The sequence below is a fragment of the Apteryx mantelli genome, chromosome 4, assembly GCF_036417845.1.
Source record: "Apteryx mantelli isolate bAptMan1 chromosome 4, bAptMan1.hap1, whole genome shotgun sequence".
Classification (NCBI taxonomy): domain Eukaryota; kingdom Metazoa; phylum Chordata; class Aves; order Apterygiformes; family Apterygidae; genus Apteryx; species Apteryx mantelli.
The window spans coordinates 37039672-37055582 of record NC_089981.1 but is presented as its reverse complement, the minus strand read 5'-3'; the positions used below and the strand labels follow the sequence as shown (position 1 = coordinate 37055582).

The 15911-nt window shown below is 37.0% G+C and overlaps 1 protein-coding gene across 4 annotated transcripts in view; it reads left to right on the top strand.

Annotated features, from left to right (window-relative positions):
• NELL1 (neural EGFL like 1) overlaps positions 1-15911 on the top strand; it is a 294700-nt gene that overhangs the window by 67586 nt on the left and 211203 nt on the right. For all 4 annotated transcript variants that reach the window (XM_067295540.1, XM_067295538.1, XM_067295537.1 and 1 more), the window contains exons 8-11: positions 96-230; positions 1087-1189; positions 5369-5442; positions 11443-11542. In XM_067295540.1, the coding sequence (XP_067151641.1) occupies positions 96-230; positions 1087-1189; positions 5369-5442; positions 11443-11542 (412 nt within the window). The remainder of the gene's footprint in view (positions 1-95; positions 231-1086; positions 1190-5368; positions 5443-11442; positions 11543-15911) is intronic.

Below are 15911 nucleotides of genomic sequence, written 5' to 3'. Positions count from 1 at the left end.
TCAGCTAAAAATAAGTATACTGCTTTCTCATATTTGCTTTGTTAAAGTCATGTGTTTGAATTGCAGAAATCTCATCAAGCTACTTTCATTTATAGTTAAATTATGCAGAAACAAGGCTGAGTCAGTTGGAAGACTGTCATTGTGAGAAGACTTGTCAAGTAAATGGAGTGATCTATAGAGACAAAGACTCATGGGTAGAAGATGATCACTGCAGGAATTGCACATGCAAAGTAAGAATTTCTAAAGAGTTTAAGGAGTAGGGCCTAATTAAAATGTGAAAATGGAGCTTGAATACGTAATGCTAACTCTGAGAATAATTATGTTTTTTAGTATGCACCTAGTGGCAGTATGAACAATAGAGAGGGAAATGTGTGTGTTTTTTTTTTTTTAACTGATATTTCTTATGTGCAGACTTCATAGATAAAATCCGCTTTCCCTTGACAATACTCTCTTATTTGATCTAATTATATCTGTGAGGACTTTACTGTTTTGGGGTGAAATCATGGTGTTGACTGTTTGGTTCGGAACTGTTTTCGCTGCAGTAGTTCTTTAAAATGGATTCATTATCTTAATAGTATTCATAGATGCTTAGTTGCATCTTGCCTGTTAACAACATGCAGATTCTGTTTTCAGTGTTTATCACTGTGAAAACCTGAGGAACAGAAGAAAATTAGAATGTAAATCTTGCCTTGTTGAAATTATTTGATAAATATCTGAAGGGACTCTTTGTTTGCTCGAGAAAATAGAAAACGTATTGTTAAAAATCATGAAGGTGATTGGCAGAGCCTATAAAAAGTGATGCTTACATTCTTGTAAAGATGGGCTTATGTTTTCCACTTAACCTGCTTTGCTGCTCTGGGCAAGTGGGGTAAAACCAGTAACATATATCAAAATCGGGTGATTCTCCTTCAGGTGCATTTAGATGCAGGTTGGCAGTCAGGATTAAACTTGTTACTGAAGGATGTAATCCATAATGCTGTTTTCATTTACTTAATGAGTTTTCTGCCTTATGTTTGTGTTTTGCATAAAATACTCGCTAATTACAACAAGTCATAGTTGAATTTTGTCTTAATAACCTTTGCTTAGAGTGGAGTTGTGGAGTGCCGAAGGATGTCCTGTCCCCCTCTTGATTGTCCTTCTGATGCTCTCCCAGTGCACGTGGAAAGCCAGTGCTGCAAAGTATGCAAGGGTAAGTACATTACACAGACCTTTTCCATCTACCTTCCCTTTAAGTGGAGTTAAATCTGTCCTGAGAATAGGAACATTTTATAATGACTTTCATAGGTCCTGTTAGATCAGGAAATGTGAGTTGTATTGGGAAATTTGATTTAGGAAGAAAATAAATAATTTGCTGAGAAATATATAAAATGAAGCATTGCAGACTTCTAAGATTCTCTTGCTACATGTTGTCAGTATAAAATTATTTTTCCACTTGTTTGTGCAAAAAAAAAAAATCTAACCTGGCTTTGGCTTGTATCTCCTGTTGATGTTGAGGAGCATGAAGCCTTCAGCCTGAGCTTTTCATAGTGATGTGTAATAAGTTGAGGTGTTGTCTTTTTACTTTTATTTCAGCTTGGAAGACTGTTCTTTAAAACGAACGTGACAGAATTTCAGACCTTGGGTTAATATCACTGTGTGGAGTGATAGTTTATTGTAAGTCATTTCGTAATAAATCTGTAGAAAGAAGGAAAAAAAGTAAATTTTGTGGTTGGTCTTACTGTCAGCCTTCCATTTTTCCTTCTGGAAATGAGAGCCTATATTCAATATTTGTTGCCTTAATGGAGTACAGTGGATGAAGTCAATTTATGCATGGAAATTTTAGCTGAAGACTGATGCACATCTTACCTTATGAAGCACAAATTATCTTTTTTTCTTCTTCTTGGAGACCAGTAGACTTCAGGCATGACTTTTTCTGTAATTCACAGGACAGATGTCGAATTATTTTAAGACTAATTAGGAAAAAAAATAACACCTTTTACCATTCTGTCACCTTTCTTCACTCACTGAATTTATTAGTCACATGCACAAATTTCCCCTAGCCATGATCTTTCACTTGCTGTTGTTTACTCACGTCATCTCATTTGTCTCAGCTGTATGTCGGAATGAGCAAGCTGCTTACCAAAAGATGTCTATGAACAGAGTATTTAGGCGGTAAACTGGCTCTGCTGATGCTCCCCCCTGCCCCCCCCCCCAAAAAAAATCTCAAAATACTTTTATTTGTGGTAAACTGTAAACTGTTCTGTGTTACTGTGGTAACTGTAAAGTTCCTTTGTGAAGCTGTGGTGGTGAGCACCTCTCTTGACATGCCTTTGCTAACACACGTGTAAGGACAAAAGTCAGAATTTGATACAAAGGAATTGCAAGGTGCAAAATTGTAAATTCAACATATATCCCCATGAGTAAACTGTGTTTCTGATTTTTGTAATGGAAAGATGAACGATCAAACTTGCCTTTTGTCAGTGATTGGCACAAACTTGACTCGTTACTCTGACAAGAACTCAGCCTGTCAGTCAATGGGAAGAGTGGCATGGAAGTTGATTGAAATTGATTGTAAATGCCGGCTCCTTGGCAGAATGACATGCTAGGGCCACAGGCAGTCACTTTCGGGTATATAGTCGTAATTGCTGAGGCTTTCCAAAGAGCTGCACTGCAGGTGTTAATTTCTCTGTGCTTTTGCTATTTAGCTCTGATAGAATCATCGGTTGTAATTTGCTGTCTCTAGGGATTATTCAATGGCTGGATTATTAAACAGTTTCCTGTTAGCTGTGAGTTAAAGAACAAAGTAGTTCTAACATCTGAAATGTTAAAGGCTTTAAAAATGAGGTGGTTCTATTTTGATCCCTGCCATCTTGTGTTAGCTGTTCCAACTAATATTTGACAAAAGACTATAATTCTATTTAAAATTTCATCATGCTTTTGAGTTGTGTATTTCCTTGCTTTCTCATGCACCCATGCTTGTGTTAAAAGCAGTCTTATCAGGAGAATAGAGAGAAAGAAAAAGGAAATTGCTCTAATTCATCTTTTCCCAAAAATACTTACTTGGATTCCTAATTTAAACACAGCTTCCCAATCTAAAGTGTTTCTCATAAGTGAGATCACAACAACTCAGACATATAAACTAGGGCAGCTTTAGAAAAAGCAAGAAAACTAGGATACCAAAAGGAAGAAACCTAATTTTTCAACGTGTTGTTGACAATGAAAACTGAGTTCTTTTGAAAGTCTTGCTCCTTCCCTTTAGAAAACAGCATTTTCAAGTGTGTAAGTTTAAAGAAAAGGTCCTTTTGCTGCTGTGGAGTACTCCTAGTATCAGCTGTAAGGGACATCCACCTGCCCACCCCTGTGAGTGCTTGGTCCCCTTATCACAGTATTCAAGAGAGAAACTGAGGTAAAGCAGTTACTAGGTGGGCTGCGACTTCTTTTTCTGAGAACCAACACTTGGAACGCTTTCTGTTTCAGCATGTGTGTGCCTTGACTCAGGGAACTTTTAAGGCTTTTTTCGCTTGCACCACAGGATTCGCACCTTATAGCTCTCCTTTCAGTGTAATAGGCCAGACTCTTAGTTATTGGTCAAGTGTAGTGATAGTTCAAGCACCAAAGAGGTTCATTTTATCAGCATTCAGTAAGTCACTGACATTGTTAGTAATGTAGAGTCTCTGAGAATAGTGGGCTCCTTCATATTTTGGATGAGCATGCAATAGTATTATTGACCAATTTTCATACATTGGCATGGCTGTTGGGCACACAGGAAGAGGTGCACAGGGTTCATCCTCACAGTATAAAATCGTCTGTAGTTTGGTAAAGAGCCCTTCGCACTGTTCACCAAGGGGGGAACTTTGGACCCAACAAAGAAGTAGACTTTTGCATGTATGCCAGATGTACAGATTCAAGAGATAATGGATTAGCAAATCTGTGCACATAGACTGGTGTTACAGTTAGGTACTTAAAGAATGATAGCAGATAGAGAATTATTTGCTGGTGAAATAACTATGTCTTAACACAGATTGAAAAAATTTGGCCTAGATGCAGACAGACACTTCTTAGAGTTCAGAGTGAAACACCTACCTAGCGAGCTGTTGGTTTACTTGCAGACAGATATACCTGTGAGTAAATTTAAAGTATAAGTGATTCCAGTCTCCCTGTTGTACTGAAAGCATACTATAAATTGTTTTGTTTGCTACTTTTCTGTGAAAAGAAATCAGAGACAAAAGAAAAGGCTGAGCACGGAATTGCCTTCTCATGGCTTCTGGTAGCTGTTGTAGAGGTGGTGAGAAACTAAGGTGATATCTGTGATCAAAGTAACAGACTTAAGAAGAGGATCCCATGATGTTGAACAAGGAGGATGCTGAAAGTTTTAACAGCTTTATAGAGTGCCTTTATAATGTGTACTTGATTTGTGTAAAATCACAATAGTCCAACTATTCTCTTTAATGGATGGATTTACTGTCCTCTCCTGGAAGTGAATTTTAGACATTTACTTCCAAGAGGTCACTGATGGTTATAGTAGTACTCATCCTAGCTGTTTGCTACCATGGCTTTGCTGGATGTTACCTTCCTCACGGTGGCAGTAGTCCTAAGCTAAGCTAGTTGATTTTGCCTTGAAATGGATGAGGAGTGCTCACATCTTCTAGTCTGTTGGCTCTGCTGTGGAGGTGGTCATCTTTAACAGAGTAGTCAAAACTTTGGAGGAGAATTTTTTCACTGACTTTGACTGCAGGAGACTTTTTGGCAACAGCTTTAGTGTTGTAGGACCTTTGCATTTGCTGTGAAATCTGCTTGCTTGATGTGTGCTTTAAGAATATTTTTCTGAAATAATTTCTTCAGTTCATTGATTTATTAGAGTTATTTGCTACATCTAGACAATTTTTGCAGTGCTCCAGCAAGCTGAAGAGTCCACCTTTGTGCCCACATAAAGTCTGAGGGTTTAATTGAAATCTGTGCTTATATTGCTCTCTTGATGAACAGTACACTAATAAATGTCTTCTGTTCTTGAAGTGCAGCATGAAGACTTCTGGTAACACAAATATTGTAGCTTGATCTGCAGAATCTCAGTAATGAAAATATTTTCTAATGAATTGGGTCCGCTATCAATTATCTTGTTCTCTATTCCTGTTTCTCACTTTGTGCAAATGAGCTGCTTGCTCTTAAAATGAATTTATTGTTAATGAATTTATTTTTAATTATATATAATACTTCCAGTGGATGCAAATGACTGTGTCGTATTTTTAACATTGTGACTGTATTTCCCAGTGTATGTGAATATTGGTTTTACTTTTGTGCTATAGTTTGCATTTGTTTACTACCCAAATACTGATTTTTTTTTTTTATCTTTCCCCCTCCCCCACCTTCCCCTCCTGCCCCCAAATTACAGCAAAGTGTATCTATGGAGGCAAAGTGCTAGCAGAAGGTCAACGAGTTTTAACTAAGAGCTGCAGGGAATGTCGAGTAAGTTTTTATCACATAAACTTTTTCTGATTTTAAATGAATGTGTAGTCTTCAAAAGTGACAATGATAAGTTAGTATATTTCTTTAGGCTTCCTTCATGCAAATGTGATGTCCGTTGTCTTGAAAAGGTTACCTTGAAGTCAGTGAAAGCCACAAACATGTAAACAAGGCAGGACAGCAACTCATTCAGGGTAATAAAAACAGGAGTAAAATGACTTGGAGGGATATTTTCTCTTATTTGCTGCTTTCATGAGCTCTAGAAAGAGGCAGCATCCTGAGCCAGTCTCTGATTTCAGCCACAGCTGCTAAAATTTGAAGAAACCTCACTTACATTGCTTGAGTTACTCTAGATTTACCCTAGTATTAGTTAATCACGGTAGTAATGGTATTAATGGTAACAATTGACTGGACTGAAGTCTTGTTCTGTCAGGTTCATAGTGCTCAGGTAACTATAGTCAGTATTTAAGGACATAGGTAAATGGAGCATGGATATAGGTATATGGAGGATATAGGTAAATAGGAGCATTCGTTCCAGGGAGTGCTACTGAATATGAGTGCTATATATGGTGGGTAAGTGTGGCAGAACCCAGTCCTAATCAAGATGAGCCCTAGAAGAGGAGAGACAGGCCCATTGCTCTGCTGAGGCGTGTATTTGTTGTGACTAGAGTATGTGCATGCTTTAAATATGACTTACCGCTTCAAAAAGTTGCAGCTATTCTAAACACATTTGCTCTTGCATGTAATTTTTAAGTATTTTGTTCTTTACATCTTGTTGAATTTTGTGGAGGGGGAAGGGTGATAAAGGGCAGGCTTACAAATGCTTTGACAGATCAGTATGCTAGAACAATTATGAAAAACATTTGGAAAAGATCACAATGATCTGGTTATTGTTGCATTTGTGACTGAGTGTACAGAGTAGCAATTTTATGTTTGCTAATGGAAACGGACAGTAACTGGTTGCAGATGTTGTGAAAGCAGCTTGTTGTGCAAAATAACTTTGCTGTTTAGTATTCGGTTGTATAGGGATGCCCAACACCATATATACCAATATGTGGGCAAGGTCATTGTCTTGAAGACTAAGGTCTTCTCTTACAGTGTTTATTTGGCAGGGGAAGTGCCTATGTGAAATAAGGTGAAAATAGGAGGATTTTCACATTAAAGTGAAAACTTAGAAGGTGGTCTGAATGATGTTTGTGGAATTCCTCTCCACTATAAATAGGACAGTCGTCCCTTCATCATTATGAATATGATAATACATTCAGGGAGATTAAAAACAAATATTGACCATCAACTACTTCTCATATTAGAAATGACTGAAATAATAATGAAATATTTTTATATTTTATAAAAGTATATTGTGATATATTTATATAAAAGTATATTATGTATAATACTTCCCTATTTTACTCACTTTTGAAGGAAATTGATACAGCAGTGCTAATTGCAGTCATGTCACAGATTGTATTATTTACATCTTAGTGGAGATGTAAATAATGGCAATTCTTTACATCTTTGAAACAGCATCTGTTAATGAGATACAATGAAAGAAATGAGTCTATACCTGCAAAAGGGTATTTCCACAGCTGTATCTGAAGACATTAAACCTAACTGTCAAAGCTTGTCATTCTGACTTGGGAAAGTATTTAAGGGGGCGTCTACCTCTGCTCCTACAAGGGGACGCATCTCTAGACAGGAAGTGCCTTCACCATGTTTTAAGCATGACCCTCTTGAAGCTTTAAGTGAAACACTTGCTTATTTACTACCTCAATTAGGCAAAATATCAATGGAGGCTAGCCAAACTGTTCATTTGCTGTAGTAATAATTTTGTATCCTGTGCAGGCCTAGTGTTGGACAAGGGGAGGACACTTCTACTCTTTTTGCGACATTGTTGTATCGCTAAATAAAGAGCTTTGTGCTAGGGGAACTACTGTGAAAAATTTAGTATGGTTTGATTTTTCCAGATGTGAAAAACAGACATCAAGTTTGAAAAAGCTGTTGGTCCATGAAGGACATACTGTAGAGGGTACATGTCAACTGTCAGTTTATTAGTGTTGATAAAGTTGACTTTAAAAACCTGAGGGGAAATATCTTTGGGAATAATTCTTGTGTCTGTAAAAGAGGATGTATTTGTAGGTGGATAAGGTAAAGGAGGATATATTTGTAGGCAGGGTAATGTCAAGAAGATACAATTAAAATTTCACATTTCCATTTTTATTTGAAGATGCAATTATTTTATTCCTTGTGTAGGTGCTGATTCAAGCTTAAGAGGCTTTTAACTTGTATTTATTCCACCTAACAAAAATAATAATACTGATGGATTCAGATGGATCAGTCCAGATTTTCTTCGTCAGGCTGTGTGCAGTTGTTTTTATTTCTGAAAACTAATCCAGACTAAAAAAAAAAAAAGAATTTATGCTGCACATCCTCTTAATCATAAGCACATATGCTACTGGTGGACAGTCCTTCACTTGTTCCCAGCTGGAATCCTGCCCACAAACGCTCTTAATCTACAAAGACAAAGTGACAAAATTAGCACACCAGTGTTTCCAAGAAAATGGAGGCGTGCCTGTGAGTTAGAAAACTGCACCTTTCTGCATTCAAATAAGTGGTTATTTAGGTTTGTGGACTTCACCAATATGATGAAATGGCCCATTATAAGTCAGCGGAAAGAATTCTATAAATTTTGTTTCATTGGGAGTTTTATTGATGGTCAGTCGACTTCTGTGTCATTGCTTGTGAAAGACATGATACCCACACTGGCCTATATGTTTGACAGCAAAGGATACAAGAATAAACTCCTTTTCAGTAACGCTGGGAGTGGGCAGTCAACGAGTGCTATAAAAATACTAGAAAGACAGACAAGGCTCCTTTGACTTACAAGAAGCTTGACTTAGTTTTTCATAAAAGTAAGGAATAATTTGGTGCTGGGAATGGTTGCTAGGGACACTGTTTGGACCTTTCTGCTGAAAGGTTAATCAATAATATCTAAAACAAGAAAAAAACCACCCAAAGAATGAAACAAAATAATTCCATTTGGAATCTTGCTATTTTTTTCTAAAGTTAACCTTCTGAAGATGAAGTGTCTTGAACTTGCGGTTCAGATTGTCACTGATTAGGCTTACAGTCAATTCTTTATGTACTTAACTTTGCAATTACAAGAAATTCAATTTTATAGTTGTAAAAGTTTGATTCCAGATCTAATGCTCTGTAGATTGTATATCACAGTTGGAGCTGTACCTATTTATTCCAGAAGAATTTTTTTTTTTGACATTTATTTCTGTCCAGATTCTGTGAAGGCATATGTGAACTGAGTACAAAAAGTTACAGTCATTTTTCTAAGGCAGCCTTCTTGCTTATCTCAGTGGATACAATCTAAAAATCTAAGGATGATGATTCTTATAATTGGATCTGTACTAGTTTATTTCGAATTGATTTTAATCCAAAGAATGCTTCAACATAGAAACATTTTTCATGTTCTAAAACTTAACTTCTGAATATAGATTTGATTTGTTTTCCTGAGACTCAAGTTCTGCAGAAAATAAGAAACTTGAGGGAGGTAAAATCTTACGAAGTTAACAGAGCTCTCACTTAATTTTGTGCTTTTATCTCCTTATGGTTCATTAAAGAAGGCATGAGGATTGAAATTGTTTTTTGCTTTTTGACTCATCCTGACCACTGATTTGACTTCCAAACAATTTCTTGATTTCTTGCCATCTATTTGACCAGATTTATCATCAGTCAAGACTTTTCATCAATACAGTGATATACCGTACCCTTTCTGCTGCAGCTGTCTTTTGTGAGCTTGACTAGGCGATAAATTATAGCCAGTGCTTTTCCAGCTGGTAGTTTACTAACATGATAATAAATGACGGCTTGGTGTGTCTGGTTCTTTTATCACCTTTGCTGCTGCAGTTGCATGGGCAAGCTTGTGGGATTCCTCCCTTTCGCTTGGGGAAGTGAGATCGGAAGGAGACCTAATACCTCCATTAACTTCGCTGTTCTTGTGTGGGTACTTGCTTAGAAGATGCATGCTGTATGATACTGTAGGGAGACTTTTTTAAAAAAAGAACAAAAAAACCCTGATGCCTGAGAGTGTTTTTTTTATTATTATTTATTTTTCATGACAACAACTGATAGAACTTGCCAATAAAGTACAACTGGGAAGCGAGAGAAATGGCTTGGCCCTGCTTAACCTTTAAGTTGCAATCTCAATGGCAGTCACCAGAAGTGATTGTAAAATGGTCAGAGTTTTGCATTCCCTACATCTGCTAAATTTACTTTTCAACTGTAAGTGCTGCTAGCTGCCCCATGCCTTGTGCGTCTACCTTGTAGACTCAGCGGGCCTTCTGCAGGTGGAGCTGTACAGGAGAGCTGGGAGAGCTAATTCTGGAGCCTGAAGCAGCAAAGCTGAATCAGTGTGGCACTCTAGCGAGGCTAATTGCCTGTGAAGAGTTATACTAATATTATCTCTACTGGTTCTGGCACCTGAGGTAGACTTTCAGCATGGTGTGGCGCTGTATCTTGTAGATACGAAAGCAAGTCTGTGGCTAGTGAGGATATCCCTATGTGGGGGTGTTTCTTCATACCAGATAAACACATGGGTATTTTTAATATTTTCTATTCAAAATCATCCATCTCACCCCTCGGATTATGAAATTGGTGGTTTTAATAACGTATTGTGGCTTTTTGTTTTAGTTTTGCTCTGCTTTTTTAGCCCCCAGATGCATTTGGGTCATATTTTAAACTTTCCTCTGCAATCATGATGGCTAGCAAATGTCATTGATTTGATTCATTTATTTTAAGAAAGTGGAAATTCTCACATCATCTTTTCATTCCAGCATCTGAGGCATCATGAAAAACATTTTGGGAAGAGTGGGGGCAAGATTTGTATTAAAAAGGTGTATTGGTAATACAGCAGGCCACCTGCTTCCTTAGTAGAGTTTCAGTCCTTTGGCCTCTAGGAAAATGGGATTACTTAAGTGTGGACAGTCCTGTGGGATAGTTGTTGTAGCTCCTACTGAGCAAAACGCTGGTTGTTGGTCGTCTTCCCTTGCTGATTTGCAGTGATGGCATAGCTCGAGGAGAAGGGGTGCTGATGAAGCAAATGAAAGTATATGGGAGGCTGGAGGAGGAGGAGGAGGAGGGAAAAGAGGAAGCTATTTTGGCACAGTATGTTAAGAATCAAGCAGGACAACTGTTAATCTGGAGATAGGATGGATCAGAATTTGAGCTGTTTTCCTGGATGGGAAGAAGATGGAGTAAAATGATGATGCAAAATCTCCCCAGATACCCCTATATCTATTATTTTAGAAATTTCTACATCAGCAGCCAGATCTCCCTTACACAGTCTTGTTCTAAATCCAGAAGAAATCAAAGTCATATGAGTATCTTGACCTAGGTATCCAAACCAGAAATTGCTGTGTAAAATGTAAGTCTCAAGATTGGATTTCTGCACTGTTATGCCATTGAAGGACCTAATTTTTGGAAATCAGGTTATCAGTACTTTTAAAGAGCAGATGTCTTTAATTTGTACACAGCAGAACAATGCATGACACTTGAAAATGTTGCTCTTCTCTCTGCTATATTTACTTGAGTTGAATAAAATATCAGTGCAGTATGTAGAATCTGAAATTATTGTAAGAGGAATAAAACCAGAACTTACATAAAGCAGAAAGACTGTCTTTAACAAAAACCTGGAGTGAAATACTTTAATTCCTTCAAATACTTAAACAGGTTAAGGGAGGAAAAAAAGCTATAGAATTTTGAGCTAAAGTGTCTTTTTTTTTTTTTTTTTTTATTTCAACTGTGGGCATAGAAATGTCCAAGCAGATTAACTTTAGATTTGATGTTGTGGTGTAAAAAATGAATTTAGCTTGCTGCCTGTCAGTTTACTACTGTTGTTACTAAAGATTGCCAGTGTTATAGATTGAAAATTGTGATCCTTGCCACTGCACATATTTTCATCAATGTCACTTTTTTTTAAACGTTATTTATTTCCAGAATGGAGTTTTAGTAAAAGTAACAGAGACTTGTCCTCCATTGAACTGCTCGGAAAAAGACCACGTTCTTCCAGAGAACCAATGTTGCAGTGTTTGCAGAGGTAAGCCAGAGACTGTGTGTGCTGGGAAGGAATATATGTCGCTGATTTAACTGGGGGATACAGTGGAATGAGCAATTCCTGTTTAATGAGATATTAGGTACCTCTATAAACCTGGGTCTATAATTAGCCTTCACATAAACCAGTCGGTGCTATTCCTTTGGGTAGAAGAATTATCAGATACAAAGCTGTAATTGCTTTGAATTAGAAAGAGGCGGAGGGAGGAAAGGAAGAGGTGGGGAAGAAAGGGTATTTACAGGGCCCAGTATCTCTTACAAATTCCTATTAGGAGCAAGTTATTTGAAATAGAGACGTTTTGTGTCACTTGACCTTGGAACTGCACTGGATGTGCAGGGTGCCAGGCCCTTTGGAAGGGGGGGTTGAGCTGCCTATTTTAAGCACACAGTAATAATGTTCAGATTCCAGTGTCAGCCTGTAGTGATGCGTCTCAGAAATTTTTCAAGCAAGAGACATGCCAAATGAGTGTTGGACGTTTGCAGGCTTAGATGGTTGTGAGGGCCTGCTGGTCTACCTGCTTGCCTGTGTGTAAGTTCTTCCCAAGTGTCATTGCAAGATGCTAAAGGAGGGACTCTGAATCTCTCCCTTAGCCAGTAAATATTAATAAATATGTGTGTAGTTAAATATTTACTAAGGCCTTGACCTTGCAAGCATATGCACATGGTTTCAGGGGCCAGCACGTTTGAGACCGCTTGCTGGATCAGGGACTAAGGATGTACACTTTAATTTTTTAAGCAGTTTCTAGAAACATCTGTAACTATTTAAGTAAGCAGTAAATGTTGCTTTTCTCTCTCTCAGAGGGTTCCCTGTCTTAATGATGCTTCTTAGCAGATGACCCAGTTTGATGTAGTGCAGTACTGAAAAAAATAAGCTTCATTGCTTAAAAGCATTAGAAATTTGAAAGCTTCAGAATTGATGAAGGATAAGTTCTATAATTATTCATGTCTATATTATTGTTAATGACAGGTACTTTTTTTTAGATATACACCCTACATCTGTTTTTATTATTTATAAAATACCATGATTATGGATGCTTATGTGATGGTCTCCCAAAGCAACGGAAGGAATTGTGAACTCTGATTTTCAGTGCTTTCAAATTGATATATCAGACTTCCAATTCAGTTCTGCATTAGCTGACTGCTAAAACAGTACCTCCTTCTTTCTCTATTTTATCTTTACTTTTTAAATTTCTTTCAAAATTATGCTTAGAGATGTGATTAGTTTTGTCAGCTTTCTAAACAGATAGATTGAAGTTAGCACTCCTAAATTGCTTTTTATTTCTTTAAATAGAATATATACTACTTGACGTTTTTGTTTCAGTTGCACACGACCCCAAGTGGTAGTATATAATTTTATCATCTGTAGAAACACTGGTGTAAAAAACTGATATTTATAAACAATTTAATGTATTGTGTGGGTTTTATTATGCAAACAGGTACCTCTTGAGATGGCAGGCAGACTGTGGTTTCTGGTCCCATCCAGCGCCAGCATGTACTTTGTGGGATAGGACAGAGTGCTCCCTCTGTTGGGCAGTAGTGACCGCTTTCAGAGACTATGTGCAGCTTTTACTGTCCAAGAAACATAGTCCTGAATGATCAGAGCGTTTATTGGAAAGCCACATGGATTGCTTGCATGTCGTGTGCACATTTCACATCATATGTTACGATGACACTGATAATACTTTGCATTGGCCTTTAGCTGTAATTATTAACAGGATGGTTATAAGCATTTACTAGTAGCCAATAATGCTAAATGAGACTAATAATTCTATGCAAAGTTTATCAGTACATACTTAATGATGGTTAGGTTTTATTTTTATATCAATGTATGCTTTGTTTAGTATGTAGTTGTTGAAACACAGAAAACTTCTACTGAATTTCTATTCTGTAAAAAAATTATAGAATACCTTTGCTAAATGACATTGGGAAAGAATAAGAGGTTTGCAGCTTGTGCTTTGCTAGCTGCAGCAGATGAATTTGTTTAATGAAAGGATGAATGTGGGAGATCAACAGAAGGAAAAAAACAAGGAATGAAGTATGGAAATTTCATTATGTTGTGGTATAAGACCATACCCTCTTCAGGGATCTCTGTAATACCTACCACAATAATAAGTAAATGCCTAAAATAAAATAGGGTGTGCTAGGGGAAGAGAAAAACCTGTGATGTTTATGGTGATTGAAATTGTGAGTCAGCAAAGTACTAGGTTGAATACTGTAATATACACAGCTGGTGGGCTCCTAGATGGTCATTATTGTTTGCAAATGGTTAGAAAAGTAAAAACAGAAAATGATACCTTTTCTTCCTCAGCCTTGCTACGTGTGCTTATAATATAGCAAAAGCTAACATACTGTTAAAGCCCAGTTTCTAGATTTCAGTGAAATGATTGTATAAGGCATACGGTGAAGTAGGTGGAGTATGGAAGAACTTTACTGTACAGTGACAATTTATTTTGTGAACTGATGTACCTCAGTGCAAGAATGAGTCTCTGTCAGATCCATATATAGGAACTATCCCCGAATGTTTAGTTAGCTGGAGTATATCTAGTTTTGTCCTTCAACTGTGGTTCTTCCCTCAACAATACACTGATTTGTTGTACTTGAGTATAAATGTCTGCTTAAAGTATGTGGCTATTTTATACTTTTCAGCAGAATAACATGGTATTAGTAAGCTTTATTTTAGGCTTACAGAAGTTTTAGTTAATTGTAAAATTTTACACAGAGTCTTTGTGTAATAAAATATATGTTTTACTACTTTTTGGTGAATCGTTCATTTTTCCTTCAGCATGCCTACTACATTTTTTATAGTCCAGGAGCAAATCTAATACAAAATATAGTGTCATAAAAATGTTTTATTGTTCCTTTTAACTGTTTTCCTCCTTGCCAGAGACAGTGTATGCTTTTGAAAGAGTGAATTTTTCCTCTTTTGAATGAGTGATTGAAATAAAGTTTCATGAGAGTATTTTTATGTTGTTACTCTCACAATCTGGGTATGTAGGAACAGACTCAACAGCCCTAGCTGCTTCAATCATCCTCTCCTTAAAAGAGAGGGTGTGAGAAATAATGAAGTAGTGTGAGTTGTTTGATTTCTGTAGAAAGTAATTTTTATTTGCTATCCTTTAATATGGTTTGGCTGATAGAATTAGATTGACTGCTGACACTGGTTAGCAGGAAGTGGAGAATCCCACTGATGAGCTGGAGTGTGCATTTTACCACAGAAAACAGTAGCTGAATCCAAAAATAGGGCTTCTGCCATACTTATGTATATTGCTTTGTTGTAATTTAAGAGTTCCTGATCTTTCAACTGCAGCTTGAGAAAGCTCTTCAAGTAGCATATTTCTCATTTCTCCCTCTGTAGCTGTGGAACCGAGTTTTGCTTTTTCAGAAATCAGATGTTTCTTGTGCATTGCTATGATGTCTGAGTTATTTCAAAGTTTTATTTTTTTCTTATTGGAGGTTGATAAATATGAAATAATTACTTCCTATACATAGTTATAGCAGTATTTAGGATTTAGAAGTGCTCTATTATCCTCAAAGTATTACTCTTTATAAGCTTGTTAGGCTGTGCAGTTCCATTATTCTAATGCATACAAATAAACAGTGTGTAATAAGGCCTTCAATCATATAGCAGCTTGAAAGAATTTGTAAAGTTACTGTTTTATGTCAAACCGTTGAGTTCTGGGACCACAGTCTCAGAAGGCATAAAAGCTGTGCAAAGTGCTTCATTGCTCATGACTCATTAAAAACTGATTCAGATCATGAGAGGGCATATTTGCTAGTGCAAATTTTATGGCTCTTCCCGTGAGTTGTCCTGCAGATTTGCTTTACACGTTTACACAATAAGTGTGGGGCTGAACGGCAATAACTGTAATGATTTTGGGAGTGAAATTACCTTGGACCTTTTGAACATTGCTAATCCTATTAATGGAAACATCACCAGTGTTCTTTTTAGAAGGCTCTGACATGTGAAACAGTGAACATGTGGATTGCTGAAATGATAGCTTGTTGAACAGCTAACAAAGAGAGGTTTTAGAGTTTCTGAAGTGATCAACTAGGGGTATTGGAGGAAGTACAGAAAGTCTTAGAGACGTTACCAGGAAGCCTCCAGAAAAATGGGGGGCACATCACTGTTTACTGTGTGAAGTGATATGGAAAGAATATATTGATTGAAGCTGTAGTCTTCAATGAGTTCTTGCATCCTTCAATCAATAATTAAACCCAATTACCAAACACATTAGGTGCTTAAATAACTAGATTACAGTACAAAACAGCTTCACATATTGCTCTGGAAAAGCAGATTCTGGGAACTAGGACCTGAAGGTGTGGAGAAGTTTGGAAAACTAAGAGCAATGTTTAAG